We start from the raw sequence: 14,114 nt of genomic DNA, 5'->3' as shown, positions 1-14,114 counted from the left end.
AGATCAGCAGTGCTCCACTTCTTAATACCTTTGCATTTTTGACCTCGCCTAGCAATTTGTTTATCGACTTCTTCAAATGAATCGGATTCCACTCACCAAATGACGACCCCTCCTGAGACAGTGTCACAATCACTTTATACTCTTCATCTTGTGGTTTACTTACTGTTGCCATACCTTGTTCACTATCCGTTTCATCTATACTATATGTCGCCTTCTCCTTTTTTTTTCCGTTTTCTCGATCGCATTACACTCCAAACACTCCTATCTCTCCCGCCTTCTTCTTCAAATCCCATCTCGCTTCCGGTCTCCTCACTTCTTTCCGCCATCTCCTACCCAGTCACAGTCTAGCTGTTGCCAACCAGAAGGCATTCTTCTGCAAGATGACTGCAATTTGTGCAAATGAATAAGACTACACTGCCCTCTGCTGTATACGATAATACAAAGACCCTTTTACAATCAGTGTCTACAGTGTCCTTTACTTTTTACAGTACAACCTGGAAATGAAATGAATTTCATGCCATACAGTTTGTGTGCTCTCTAATGCCCTCCTAACCCCCTCACTGACTTTTAGTGAAAGGACTTGTTCAGGATTCAACAACCTTACTGACATGACACAAAGACAAGTATGGACATGAAATGAAACAGAGGTTTCTTGTACAGGGGTACGGCAGTGGAAAATATTCAAGAAAACAATAGAATTAAAAATAATGAAATATCGTAATATTTACAAGTATAAAGGCAAAAACAATGAAGAAGAATGAAATAAAATATTTTCATTATCACTATATTAAATATATAGTGCAAAAAGGGACAGAAGGGCAGTATAAAAGGAGAAATATGGATGTAAAGACTGCCTCACACCTTCAGGGATGGGGGTTCAATTCACATCTATGTCCTGTGTGTGTGTGTGGAGTTTGTTCATAGTTTGCAAATGGGTATGTGTGTGTGTGTGTGTGTGTGTGTGTGTGTGTGTGTGTGTGTGTGTGTGTGTGAGATTGTGCCCTCATCCAGGGAGTCTCCCACCTTATGTACCAGTGTGTACCACCTTGGGATAGACTCTAGTTCCTCCAGGCTTAGCAGCATATGTTATTAGTCGTTATTACTAGAGCGGTGTAATGAACAGTAGACTAGAGTAGAGTATTTTATTAATCCTTGAAGGGAATGTCACAACAGCCAAATCATATGAACAATAAACAATCACAAAGTGTAAAGGATAAATATACATAACTCTCAAATTATTTACAGACTGACTTAGATTTCAGTATAGATTATATTTATGAAAAATATTACAGGTTGTCGGTTTAAAACTGTATGTTAGATATGTATAATGTGAAATGTAAAATAAATGTACAGTAGCTATAAATAACATCACGAATAAAGTGACAGTGCATGTAAAGAATGTGCAGCAACCATATGTTATATTTTGTGCAATATGCATCATAAGAGTTGGGGATGTAAATCAGTTGGCTTGTACATTTTCTCCATTGTTCATGTAGTTTCCCATCCTCTGTATTGACTGACTCATTGTAGAGTGCAGTACCTTTCTGTATTACAACAAAGCTGCTGTAGATTACTGGAGATGCAGCTGTACTGGCCCTTCATAAGGTATGAAGGGAGGTTTGCTATGTTGGATCCATGATCCTTTCCATTTTGTCCACCACCTCCATGGTATCAGGGTTGCAGCCTAAAACAGAGCCAGCCTTCCTGTTTAGCTTATTCTGCTTCTTTGTATCTCCAGCCTTAATGCTACATGTACACCTCCATCTGAATACAAAAAAATAATACTGTACTTGAAACCACATACTGGTAGAAGATCTACAGCAATTTGGTACATACATTGTAAGAACTAAGTTTCGCCAAGGAAGTAGTGTCTGTAGATTTCTTCCCTTCTTTGTAGACCACTTTACCGATGGTCCTCCAATCTAGTCTGTGTTTGTGGTAGATATCAGGGTATTCATAATCATTGACCACCATAACTTCCTCTGCTTTGATGGGCTGAGCTACCGTCTTCTTACTCGTACAGTATAGTCCACCACTATCTCCTTGGTCTTGGATATAAAAATAAACAGTATACATTTACATTTCCGGCATACGCCCTTATCCAGAGTGACTTACATTTTTATCTCATTTTTATACAACTGAGCTTTAAGGGCCTTGCTCAGCCTGGTGGACGTGGGATGTGAAATCACAACCTTCCAATTGGTAGCCCAACACCTTAACCACAAGGCTACCACATATCTACATACTTCCAGAGGAAACTTAAGATTATTCAGTGCATACCTAATTGCTGTAGACTCACTACCAGTGTGTGTTTTCTCTAGTACAATATTGTTTTCTGTACTCAGATTAAGAAGCAGCCTTGAAGCTGGAGATGTAAACAACAGAGGTGGGAGTAAATCACACATGTGCAAGTCACAAGTCAAAGTCAAGTCGAGTCTTTTTTTTTTTTTAATATTTGTCAACCAAGTCTCAAATTTGCGACTTAAGTCTGACTCGAGTCAAGTCATATGACTCGAGTCCCCCATCTCTGGTAAACAAGCTGTATCAGGTAACCAGACTGCTTTGTAGACTATGAATATATGATTTTATATAACAACTTACCGCCCTGTGCAAGTGTAGCAGTAAACAACGACAACAAAACAACAAACTCTTACACCGAAATGCATAATTTGATTTGTGAAAGCTGGACACGAACACTTTTTTACAAGAACTCTTGAACACGTGAACACTGCATTTCCCGCCCCTCTTCGCGCCTCCAAATGCGGAAGTTGCTCTAAACTGCTTCCACCCGGTCACAGTGATCTCCACGCCAAACAAGACACCAACACGCTGCAAATAATCCGCTTACGCAGTTCACTAACGACATTTAACCCATCGACATGCATATTAAAACAGGTGAGACGCTTATTTTATCCTATACGCCTCGTCTTACAGGCGATAGTTGTGTGAACGCGCTTTGTTTTTAACATTAAATCAACAAATTGTTTAAAGTTTCGAGTCAACAACAAACGCCTGTGGTGATCCGAGTCTTACAAAACTGTCTCACGATACCGAGTAAACACTGGTGAAGTTATAACCCGCTGTGTCCGGTGTCTTTATGTCTATATAAATATAAATATAAATATCCGCCATGTTGGCTAAGCTTCTGTTGCTCGAAGTTTGCTAGCTAGCAGCTAGTCGTCGTAAATATTACGCATGTTAACACTTTTATACGCTACCACGCCGTATCCAGGAACCCGATTATCTTGTATGTTGTTTTATTTTGTAAAGAAACAAAGCAACACAAAATATCCGGCGAACTTTCTTAAGCTAGTATTTCGGCCTTTAACGCTAAAGAAATTTCTAGGTGAAGCTTCGCGCATGCGCAGAACCCCTGCGCGCCCTAATACAGCGTGCAATAAAACAAGTCCTTCTAAAATTCTTCTGTGTAAACATGTAAAGCTGAGAAAATAAAACGTGTATTTATTTAATTTATATATATATATATATATATATATATATATATATATATATATATATATATATAAATTAAATAAATATATATATATATAATATTTATTTGATTTTATATATGAATATTTAATTTTAAATATATATATATTTATTTATTTAAGATAATTATATATACATATATAATAAATTTTTATATTTTTTATATATATATATATATATATATATATATATATATATATAATATTATATTTTAATATAATTTACTTATAACCAGCACAGCAGGTTGTATGTATTGAGCTTGTATTTGATTTTAAATTAATGATGAAATGTCTTCATGCATTGCTTTGCTTCTGTCGTTAATACATTTCTTCTGGGGTTCCTGCAGTCATCACTCGTGGTTTTTTTTTTTTTTTTTTTTTTTTTTTTTTTTTTTTTTTTTGGGAATGGCTGAAGTATGTATCCTGCATTCCACAAACTGTCTATGTTCTTTGCTGTACCGTCTGTTTCGTACTCACAAAAAGGGACTTTACTGTGACTCAATTTACAAAGCCCCTGCTTTTCAACTGATAAAAGAGCAAGATGAAGTCTGTGTTGCCCCATTGTGCACTTCAGCCCTGTCTTGAGCCATCTCAGCACATTGAGTGTTCACAACTACAGCTGTGATGCATATTGCACCGTTCAATTTAGAACATGTAAAATAAGATTCCTCAACTCCCATGTGTTAGCTATGAGTAAGAAATGACCTCATAGGTGTCAAATTTAAGGGGAAACCTAGGCATATTTTGCAACCAGCCACAGACCTTCAAAAGTTTGAAAGAACTTGTTGTTTTGATAGCTTGTTTTCTTAGTAGTAACCTGCCGTCTTAGCGCTCTCTCTCTCTCTTTCTTTCTGCAATCTTTGCTATCTGTTTTTCTACCCAAATAGAACTGTCCATCTGCAGTAATCAAAATAGTTTGTGGTATTATTTTAAAACTTTCTTCCGTTCCAGCCTGTTATTCTACCTCTTCTTTCGTAACACTGCAAGCAGCTGGTTGCATGTAAAGTGCCTCGTCATGACATGCACAGTTCACGCGCGTGGTCACTATGGTAATTGAAGATACGTGCTGCTCCCCTGAAGCAAAACCACAACTTTTGGTCATTGCTCCTCTTCAGCTATATCAATAACTTCACCATACATTATGACCGAGCTTCACTTCCTGTTCATTTATAGCCTGCCCTTATATGGGCTGTCTGTCACATGCATAATGATTGACAGGCAGGAAGGCCCTGCAGCAATTTCCTTATTGGTTAATACTGCTGTAGCATGGTGAAACTTTTTGTTGCTGATTAACATACCCATGAGCAGTAACAGACTTTATTTCTCCACACGCACCACAAGAAGGGCAATGTTTTCTGTTCTGCCTAATCTTTACCTTTAGGCTTGTGAATTGAATAGTGTATTAAAGCAGTGCATTTGCCATATAGCTCGTTTGAAGTCATGATACTTGACACCGTTCTCTTTAATTAAGCAAACAAATAAAAAAAAAGTTAACTATCTTTTTCTATATCAGGTACCTTGGAGTCAAATCATGCAGTGTGTGAGTCGGACACGCTGTGTGACCCTGCTGTCCTCGTGTCTCCTCCTCAAACCGAGCCACACATCCGGAACAGGCGTCTCTCCCCTGGCTCTGGCAGTTGTGGTGGAGGTGGAGGTGGCTGTGCCGCCCGAGTCGACACACTTTCCCCTCATCAGTCATCAAACAGCCCTCATCGTGAAGGACCTTCACATGGAACTGCTCACACACAACCCTTGAACAGAGAGCACAGGGCTCAGAACAGAGGCAGAGGTCCTCGTCGTGAGGGAGCCGGTCAAAAACTCCAGAAATCCTCTCAGGCACAGAAGGACAAGTGGATGGGAGAGACGCTGTCGTCTCTTAGACCTCCGCCCGCTTTCCCGGTGAAGGACAGCCCTGCCAAGCTGCAGCCGGCAGTCAGTTACGCCTCCAAGGTGAAGGCGGGCGGACAATTTGGGGGCATGGCTGAAGAGCCACCTGGCATCGGGGCACTTCTGCAGAATCAGTGGGGACTCAGCTTCATTACCAATGGGCCGGTGATGGAGAACACCACTTCAAGTGCTGAAGAGGACACAGAGCAGAGTCCATCTGCAACTGTTCACCACCTTGCTGAAGAAACGGTTTCTGAAAAATTTGTGGCTTTGCCAAGCAAGTGCTCCAAGGAGCCTGACGATTCTGCGCAGCTGCTGCTCACCTGTCGCCATCTAATGGAAGCTGTGCAGTATCATACACAAGGTGAGTTGTTACTCACTCACTCGCTCTAAACCCTGTTCATGTTAACAAACTTTTTTCTTGTTAAAGGGACAGTGTTTTTTGTCAGGTTGCTACTGTTTGTACTGTATCTGAAAATAGACCAACATTTTATATTTTTGAGCTTAATGCTTAATGTGTGTAAATTCTCTATCTTTAGAATGGAGTGCAGTCTTCAGGAAACAGAAAGAAGGTAAGAAATTTCACTCCTGCTTGAAATACAAATATGTAGAATGAGAGAAGAAATATTTTTGCTCCGTGAGTCTGTCATGTAGTAATTGAAATAGTATTTCTTGCACCCATTCTGCATCCATACCGAGCCAGTTTACATATTTACATATGAAACCATTCAGAGCGTTTTGTTGAGCTGTTTGGTGAAGATGATAACCAGAAACTGTTTGTCATGTAGGCTTGGGAGAGATTTTCCCTGTTTGAGATTTCCCAAAAAACAACCACATTGCACTTATTTCCTACAGCTAACCCAGCATTTCCACAATTTCGGATTTGAAGAGATTAGTAAAATAATGATTGGCTCAGCTGCAAAGCTTAAGCCGGGTTTAAGTGTAGGCATGCAGGTGCTGCTATATATATATACATTTCGAGTTTCCCAAGTCAATAACTCCTGAGCTAAACGCTCTAATTACACAAATAACACCTTTTTTTTTATGGTAGTAATGTAGAGAGGCAGCTACAACCCAATTTTCCTCAATATCAGCTTTCCTCCGCGTTGGAAAAAATACATAAGTCTCTATGTGCGAACACCTAAGAGACAGATTCCAAGGGACCGTCTGCAAAGTGCAAAACCGGGTTTTCGGGCTTTGCAGACGGTCCCTTGGAATCTGTCTCTCAGTCGTCTGCACTATAGAGACTTATGTATTTTTTCCAACGCGGAGGAAAGCTGATATTGAGGAAAATTGGGTTGTAGCTGCCTCTCTACATTACTACCATAAAAAAAGAGGTGTTATTTGTGTAGTAACACCCTTTAGTTCAGGAGTTATTGACTCAGGAAACTCGAATCTGTGAATATGCAGCCAACTTTACTTAAGTTCCCCTATTTACATATCTAACAGACACGGATCAAGATCACTAATTTGGATCTCTTTTGGTGTCCACTACACTACTGTCTGCCTATTGTCTGATGCTAGGTAGGTGGGTTAATATGGGTTTGTAATAGCAGATTTGGTTGTAAATAATTTTATTGTTATAAACTTTCAAATTACACTAGGCCATCTCACTGTATCCAAAAGACACATATTGCTGCTGAATTGACAGTTGTAAGACACAATATGCCTGAAGTATTGGAAAAGTCACGCAAGACTGGTGACTTTGTTAAATTTCTTTAAACCTGCAAATATCTGTCTTTTGGATACAGTGAGATGACCTAGTGTAATTTGAAAATTTATAACAATAAAATTATTTACAATTTACAACCAAATCTGCTATTACAAACCCATATTAACTCACCTACCTAGCAGCGAATAAGTTTATCGCTGACTCAGTCATTCTGCCTAAAGTACAAAATATCGGGTGCGTCTTGATGACGTCAGGATTCATTCAATATATTCCGAGTTTTCATTCAATATATTCCGAGTTTTCACATGCATACATACACACACAAGATTCCTGTTTTGTAAAAAACACTTCCGGGATATTCATTTACTTTCATTCATAAAGTTTCTGGTGGCGTTTCAAAAATGATAGCTGGAAGTGGTGAGACGGCTCACAGGGCATGATAAGCACTCCATCAAACCGCTTTTATTTGCATATAGTGGGCTCTTAAAAACATCAGTGTTGTAAGGCTCAAGAGAGAGTGTCCTTTTTCCTCTCCTTTAAACATTTAGAAAGCTACAGATATCAGTTATTGTCTATTAGGAAAGTATTTCTTTTTTTTTTTCTTTTCCCTTTCGTTTCTGAACCGTGTGTATGATGTTTTTCAGATCCGGTGAAAGTCGTGTGGTACACAGACTCGTCGTAGCAGCTTGCACGGCACACTCCAGCTAACTAGCTCACCCACTTGTACTCCATACACACTTTCATACTCTCTCTAGCACACTTAAAATCACACACATACACACACCCTCTCCCTACTCTTTGCACTCATCTTCACCCCAAATTCCCCAACCCCGTGTTGAAGAAAAAAAACGTCTCCGATGCATGGATGCCTTAAAACTTAACATGTTGTGTGGAGACCTTTCCACTCATCCTTTATTTTATCATGGTGGAGAACACTGTTTACTTTTTATAGAATATCTTTGTAAAGATCTGGCTATTTTATTGTACCGGGGCAAAACATTACTGTACTGTAGCTTCTTTGCCCTGTTTTTTTTTTGTTTGTTTTTTTTTTCTCTCCCTCTTTCTCCCTCATCATAAAGTGCTCCTGTACTCACATTAAAGACCACCATCTCTCTGGAACCTTATTTTAGGACCCCACTTTTTTTTTTTTTTTTTTGTATGTCCCTTCCCTATCATGTGTCTATCTCTTATGGGCGGCATCTACATGAGCACAGTTTTTCAGCATCACTGCTCTAATTTTCTGTTCTTAGTGCTGTTTTTAAAATATTTCCACCCTAACTTGAATGTAAAATGTACAATAGAGATCTTTTAATGGGGCACTGGAAGAGATTTAAGTGAAGTGTTGCAGAATAAAAGGCAAAGTATAAACCATTGTCTATTTTTTATTATTGCTACCATGCGGAGAAACAAGAAACGTACTTACCGGGAAAAAAGGGGGGGACTCAGGTTATCTTGTTACCTTTGCTTTTGAACCTTGTGTTTACTAAAATGTTATTAAAATTGTTTACAGTTACTTCAGTTTTAGGATTTCCATGTGTGTCGCTGCTGAAGTTGGCATTTTAAGTGGGCAATCACCTTTTCAACAACAAAAAACGAAAGATTTTATTTTAAATGTAGAAGTGACGTGTTCTGTACATGGCGCTGTAACGTGTCTTGTTAAAGCTACTGGATGTCTGCTTTTTTTTTCTTTTTCTTTTCTTTTCAAGCTTAACCTCTCTAGTGTAACTTGACATTTCTATACATAGGTTTATTGAATCGTGGGTTACGTTCTGTCGCAAGATGTTCTGCTCGAGCACGACTCCGGGCAGAACGCTGTTTGTCTTTGTTTTACTTGGACATGCGAGATGTTCTCAAATGTATCGGTTTACATACTAAATCCATCTAAATGTTCAATAACAATAATCTCCAAAGCAACAAGGTTTCCTTAAAGGTCTAAAGTCGAATAATTCAACTGCAACTCTAAAATGTTCTGAATTGGTTATTTGTTGATGACTCAATTGGGAAGAAAATAAACTCAGGAACTGCACATCAGTGTTGTCTCGATGTCCATCATGCCTTCAACATGGACTAATGTGTGTTTTCTTTCGATCGTATAACATTTTTAAAGGAGAAAACTCTTTACAGCTCCAGTGAGCTTCTTGAGAGATCTGAGATGCTTTTCTGCTCACCACAGTTGTAAAGAGTGATTATTTCAGTAACCATATTATTAATGCACTCTATTTTTGCACCAATATTTACTAAAACTGTTGTGTGAAAATCCCAGATCAGTAGTTTCTGAAACGCTTAAAACGTCTCAGACTTTTTTCCCCTCTTCATTCTGGTGTTTGAACATGAACCGAAGCTGATTTTCAGCCTGATGACACGTGTAAATACAGGTCTGTGGACTAAAGATGGCCATATCAAAACCTTGATTGTGAGGCTTTAACACCATTTTTGACACATTGTCTTAATCTTCTGCTACCTCATGGAGTCCATGTATACTAACAATGAGCCTCATTTCTCAGTCCTATGTACAGACTTTGTATGTAAATGGTTTTCATAAAAAGCAAACTGTAATAAGGTTTTTCATCAGATTTACATCGGAAGTTTCAGAAATGCTGATTTACTTCACACTCATTTTTCGATCACCTGTAAAGTGTGAAGCATTTAATAAACACGGCTTATTAAATATGTTAATAATTAATTAAATTATAATCATTAACAAATATAGCTTTGTCTTCATTTGTGGTTTTGTCTTTTCACTTTTTTATGCTTAATATTCTTTAATTAATAATATGAAACTGCTTATTTTCCTAAAATGTCCTTGAGGATATTTTTACATTCTAGTGAACTAGCATGAGGATTTGTTGTGATCGAGAATACAAAACTTGCTCTGAATTATTTCAAACAGAAGAAAAATGATGTTTTTTAATTTAACGTGTGTATATTCCAGATATAAAATTGCAGTGATCGATGTAAATTATACGCTTTATTAAAATACAAGTCGAGGTTTTACGTTAGTTGTTTTAAGTATAAATTTACATTCGGACAAATGATTTGAGAATAAATCATAAATGTGTGTCCAGCTGGATAAACGATGGCCTTTGTGTTAAAAATGTCTCCACACCATCTAATTAATTGTACTTCACATACTTGAGTGTTTGTTTCCAGAAAGTTCTTCCAGGAAGAAGAGGATAGCTGCTTAAATGTCCCTAAAACTGTTTTTATTGGTATTTAATTTAATCCTACACACTAATTACCTGAGGAAAAATCTTAAAATGTTTTTTTCTTAGATTGTAGGATTAAGTTAAATACCCATAAAAATATTTTGTCCCCAAAAACCCCATAATTCTGCAACTGACTACATAAAAACATTTCACGTTCAGTAGACGTTTATGCTCTTGTACCAGACAGATTATGTCTTTCTAACAAACTGAAACATTTTAGCTTTAGTGTGAAAAACTGTGTGGTACTGAGACGCTACATGGTGTGTTTCTCACACCCGTACGCACATGACAGCTGCTGCTGATTTAAACCAATATGGAAAACAAAACATAACAAAACAATCCTGAAAAAGTCATGGGCAGAAATTTGCTATGAATAATATAACGGCAGTTACGTGACCGATATCCATATCAAAATCTTATTTATTGGCATTTTCAAAAAAAAAAAAAAAAATCTGACAATATAGATCTCAGTCTCTCCAGGTAACTTCTACTTCATCTGTCCTGTACCTGATAAAAAAACAAACACACATTTACTAAACAATTCAGGATAATACACTGCTTTAAGGGTGGTTACGCACGACATACAGTATACGTAATCATCCGTATTTGAAATTAAGTTCGTATGTTTGGATTTACTCTTTAAATGTAGAATCCAGACAAAACACAGACTCTTACCTTTGTGTGATCCAGGAATCTGACAGCTCAGTTACCTGCCCCATGCGGAACATCTCCCAGCCAGCTTGTGCGATCATTGCTCCATTGTCAATGCAGAACCTTACATACGACCAAGTCAAGGATTTAAGCTTTGCAGCATGCACAAGGTATTAAAAGTAGGGCTAAATTAGTGTTGCCATGGCAACGCAAACATGAAATAAATGATAAAACTCACCTCTCATCTGTGGCGAAGAGACGAGCTCCTCTCTCCTCACACATGATGCCCATCATCTCCTGCAGCCGGAGGTTACCTACACGAGGAAGCAGGAGCGACTCAGATACAGACCCAACCAGAGCGTGGGAGCATGTGAGGTCATCAGCGAAATGTGTAAATATAAACTCTGGATCACTCACAGCCTACTCCTCCCACGATGAGGACCTCTTGGGAGCCACAGTGAGCCATGGCGCGTTCTGTGATCTCCACCAGCATGGAGAAGAGAGTTTCCTACAGAGCAGAGAGAGTTCTTAAAATAAACACATGCAGAAATATCAATTATACATGTCACACTTTTATATCAGGAAGAGTTCTTGCCTGAAGGGAAAAGCACAGGTCCTCTGGTGTGCACTGGCCAGAACTCAACATCTTGTGTGCCATCTCCTACAGAAAATCAAGGTCAGAGCAAAAAAAACTCACCACATGATCTGTACAATTACAGAGTTTGATATTATTCACACATTGTGGGTGACAGAGCATAGGTGACTTTTTTATTTCAATATTTAAGTCACTCAGGTGGTGTCTGATGGGGTGGTTCGAGTATTTATATGACTACTGATCAGGGATTTGGGGGGCACGGTGGCTTAGTGGTTAGCACGTTCGCCTCACACCTCCAGGGTTGGGGGTTCGATTCCTGCCTCCACCTTGTGTGTGTGGAGTTTGCATGTTCTCCCCGTGCCTCGGGGGTTTCCTCCGGGTACTCCGGTTTCCTCCCCCGGTCCAAAGACATGCATGGTAGGTTGATTGGCATCTCTGGAAAATTGTCCGTAGTGTGTGATTGCGTGAGTGAATGAGAGAGTGTGTGTGTGCCCTGTGATGGGTTGGCACTCCGTCCAGGGTGTATCCTGCCTTGATGCCCGATGACACTTGTTCAAGCTGAGAAAGAAAGGCTACAGTAACTAAGATAACCACTCTGTACAATTGTGGTGAGCAGAAAAGCATCTCAGAATGCACAACATGGAGACACTTGAGGGTGATGAGCAACAACAGCAGAAGACTTCGGTCAGGTTCCAGAAAGCTGAGGCTGCAGTGTGCTTAGATTCATCAAAACTAAGCAAGCGACTTGAAGGCTCTCAGAAGGCTCTCATTTTCTGCTCAGGCACACAGATGCTAGGGTCAGAATTCTGCATTAACAACATGACCATGGCATCCATGGACCCAACCTGCCTTGTGTCAACAGTCCAGGCTGGTGAAGGTGGTGTAACAAGTTGGTTTCTCCAGCTGTTTACATATAGTGTTACTGTTCTCAGGCTATGTGTACAGCCTAAATCTGTAATAAATATTGTAGAGGCCAAGATTTCTTAAGATGAATGACTGATAAACAGACGAAGGTCACTGCAGCCACTCATTAATTTGAATTAATTATAGCTCATAGTACACCATTAAATACAGATAAAGTTACCTCAATGTACGATAAAATCCCAGAGAACGAAACATCCATTCCCTTCACAGTGTATGGAAGCTCTATATAATGCTTTCCCCTTAAAAAGAAAAACAAACCGGTCAATAAATCAGAATATAGAAGTGACCACTAATCATAGTGCTAAAATAAGTAAAGTATTATATTACTTTAAAGCATTATTAATTTGCCTTATGTGTAACAAGCAACTATAGTTAGTTAAAACTGATAGATTGGTTTCTTTCTGGATCTGTAGCCAATTGTTTTCCAGCTGATCAACTCAAACATTCCCAAACATTGAAAAGTGATCACTACACACTTCTGTACTGTATCTATACTTACTTCTTTGCCATTTGTTCAATGTTGTAGCCAGGACTGGGGTCATTGGATATCTGTGTGAGGTTAAAAGGGAACGTGTGATAATGTTCAAGATGTATAAATACCTGATAAAATAACAATGTGTAAAGGGAAAAAAAAACACAATTAAAATGCTGACCTTGATGACTCTGGCAAAGCGATCCAAGCAGTTTCCCACAGCAATGTCTATAGTTTCTCCAAAAATTCTGTATCGTCTTTCCGAGTAAGCGATTACCTATGGGTCAAAACGTAAATGTTGCCATGGTGACTTTTAAGTGATATGTATAAGAATGTAGCAGGGTAATATCTAAATCCCACCTGAGTATTACCGCCACTGACGTACAGCACAGTGGGGTTGTTAGCACCCGTGATCAGTCGACCCATTTCAATGTGCCCGATGCAGTGATTCACTCCTACTAATGGCTTGCCCCAGAGCTGGGCGACTGTCCTAGCCACCAAAGCCACAGTGAGCAGCGGGGCACCCATCCCTGGCCCTGGACACAATCGTGATGATGGGTGTTAAAATGTAACGTCTAAGGTAACTAAAGTTTTTAGACAGTTACCTTTGGTGTACGCTACACAGTCAATATCTGCAGGCTTTAAACCAGCTTCATCTAGTGCTTCTCGGAGGACAGTCAGGATAACAGCACGATGATGTTTGGCTGTTTCTCTTGGGAGGAAACCTTTGAGGACATTAGTTTACAGATTATAAACTGTAAGTCGGATGTATGGGATGAATTCTTAACACAATTTGTTAACAATTAATGTACTTCTGCACATTCATGCAGTATAAATTCAGCCAATCATGTTGCAGCAGTACATACAATCATGTAGATAAAGATCAAAAGCTTAAATTAATGTTAATTCAATTCAATTAACAGACACTCAATTAATTTGGAGTGTCTGTACCCAAGATGATCATGTTCTTGTTCTTCGCTGACAGAATTTTTGCACCATTCTGTGTCTGTAAACTAAAGCGACTGTTGTGTGAAAATTCCAGGCAATCAGCAGTTTCTGAAATACTCAAACCAGCCCATCTGGTACCAACAACCATATCACAGTTAAAGTCACAGAGATCAGACTTTCTCTTCATTTATGTTTCATGGGAACATTAACTTAATTGAGTGTATATTAATATTTTTGAAAATATCACTGCTTCCTCATAATTCTTGAC

General features: G+C 38.9%; 2 protein-coding genes across 4 annotated transcripts in view; one reads left to right on the top strand and one right to left on the bottom strand.

Annotated features, from left to right (window-relative positions):
• The first annotated feature begins 2,737 nt into the window (after positions 1-2,737).
• Positions 2,738-9,081, top strand: si:ch211-214j24.10 (uncharacterized protein LOC558894 homolog). Its single transcript, XM_060889022.1, has 4 exons — positions 2,738-2,895; positions 5,005-5,742; positions 5,918-5,950; positions 7,695-9,081. The coding sequence occupies exons 1-4, from the start codon at positions 2,880-2,882 to the stop codon at positions 7,730-7,732; spliced, it is 825 nt and encodes a 274-aa protein (XP_060745005.1). The 5' UTR covers positions 2,738-2,879; the 3' UTR covers positions 7,733-9,081.
• Positions 9,082-9,999: 918 nt separating this feature from the next.
• osgep (O-sialoglycoprotein endopeptidase) overlaps positions 10,000-14,114 on the bottom strand; it is a 6,546-nt gene continuing 2,431 nt past the window's right edge. For all 3 annotated transcript variants that reach the window (XM_060889018.1, XM_060889017.1, XM_060889020.1), the window contains exons 3-12: positions 13,504-13,623; positions 13,259-13,434; positions 13,080-13,175; positions 12,926-12,975; positions 12,587-12,665; positions 11,503-11,568; positions 11,325-11,415; positions 11,146-11,221; positions 10,932-11,030; positions 10,000-10,763 (exon numbers count right to left, since the gene is read on the bottom strand). In XM_060889018.1, the coding sequence (XP_060745001.1) occupies positions 10,724-10,763; positions 10,932-11,030; positions 11,146-11,221; positions 11,325-11,415; positions 11,503-11,568; positions 12,587-12,665; positions 12,926-12,975; positions 13,080-13,175; positions 13,259-13,434; positions 13,504-13,623 (893 nt within the window). In that variant the 3' untranslated portion in view covers positions 10,000-10,723. The remainder of the gene's footprint in view (positions 10,764-10,931; positions 11,031-11,145; positions 11,222-11,324; positions 11,416-11,502; positions 11,569-12,586; positions 12,666-12,925; positions 12,976-13,079; positions 13,176-13,258; positions 13,435-13,503; positions 13,624-14,114) is intronic.

Source organism: Tachysurus vachellii, chromosome 16 (assembly GCF_030014155.1).
Source record: "Tachysurus vachellii isolate PV-2020 chromosome 16, HZAU_Pvac_v1, whole genome shotgun sequence".
Lineage (NCBI taxonomy): Eukaryota > Metazoa > Chordata > Actinopteri > Siluriformes > Bagridae > Tachysurus > Tachysurus vachellii.
This window is presented reverse-complemented; position numbering and strand designations above follow the sequence as displayed.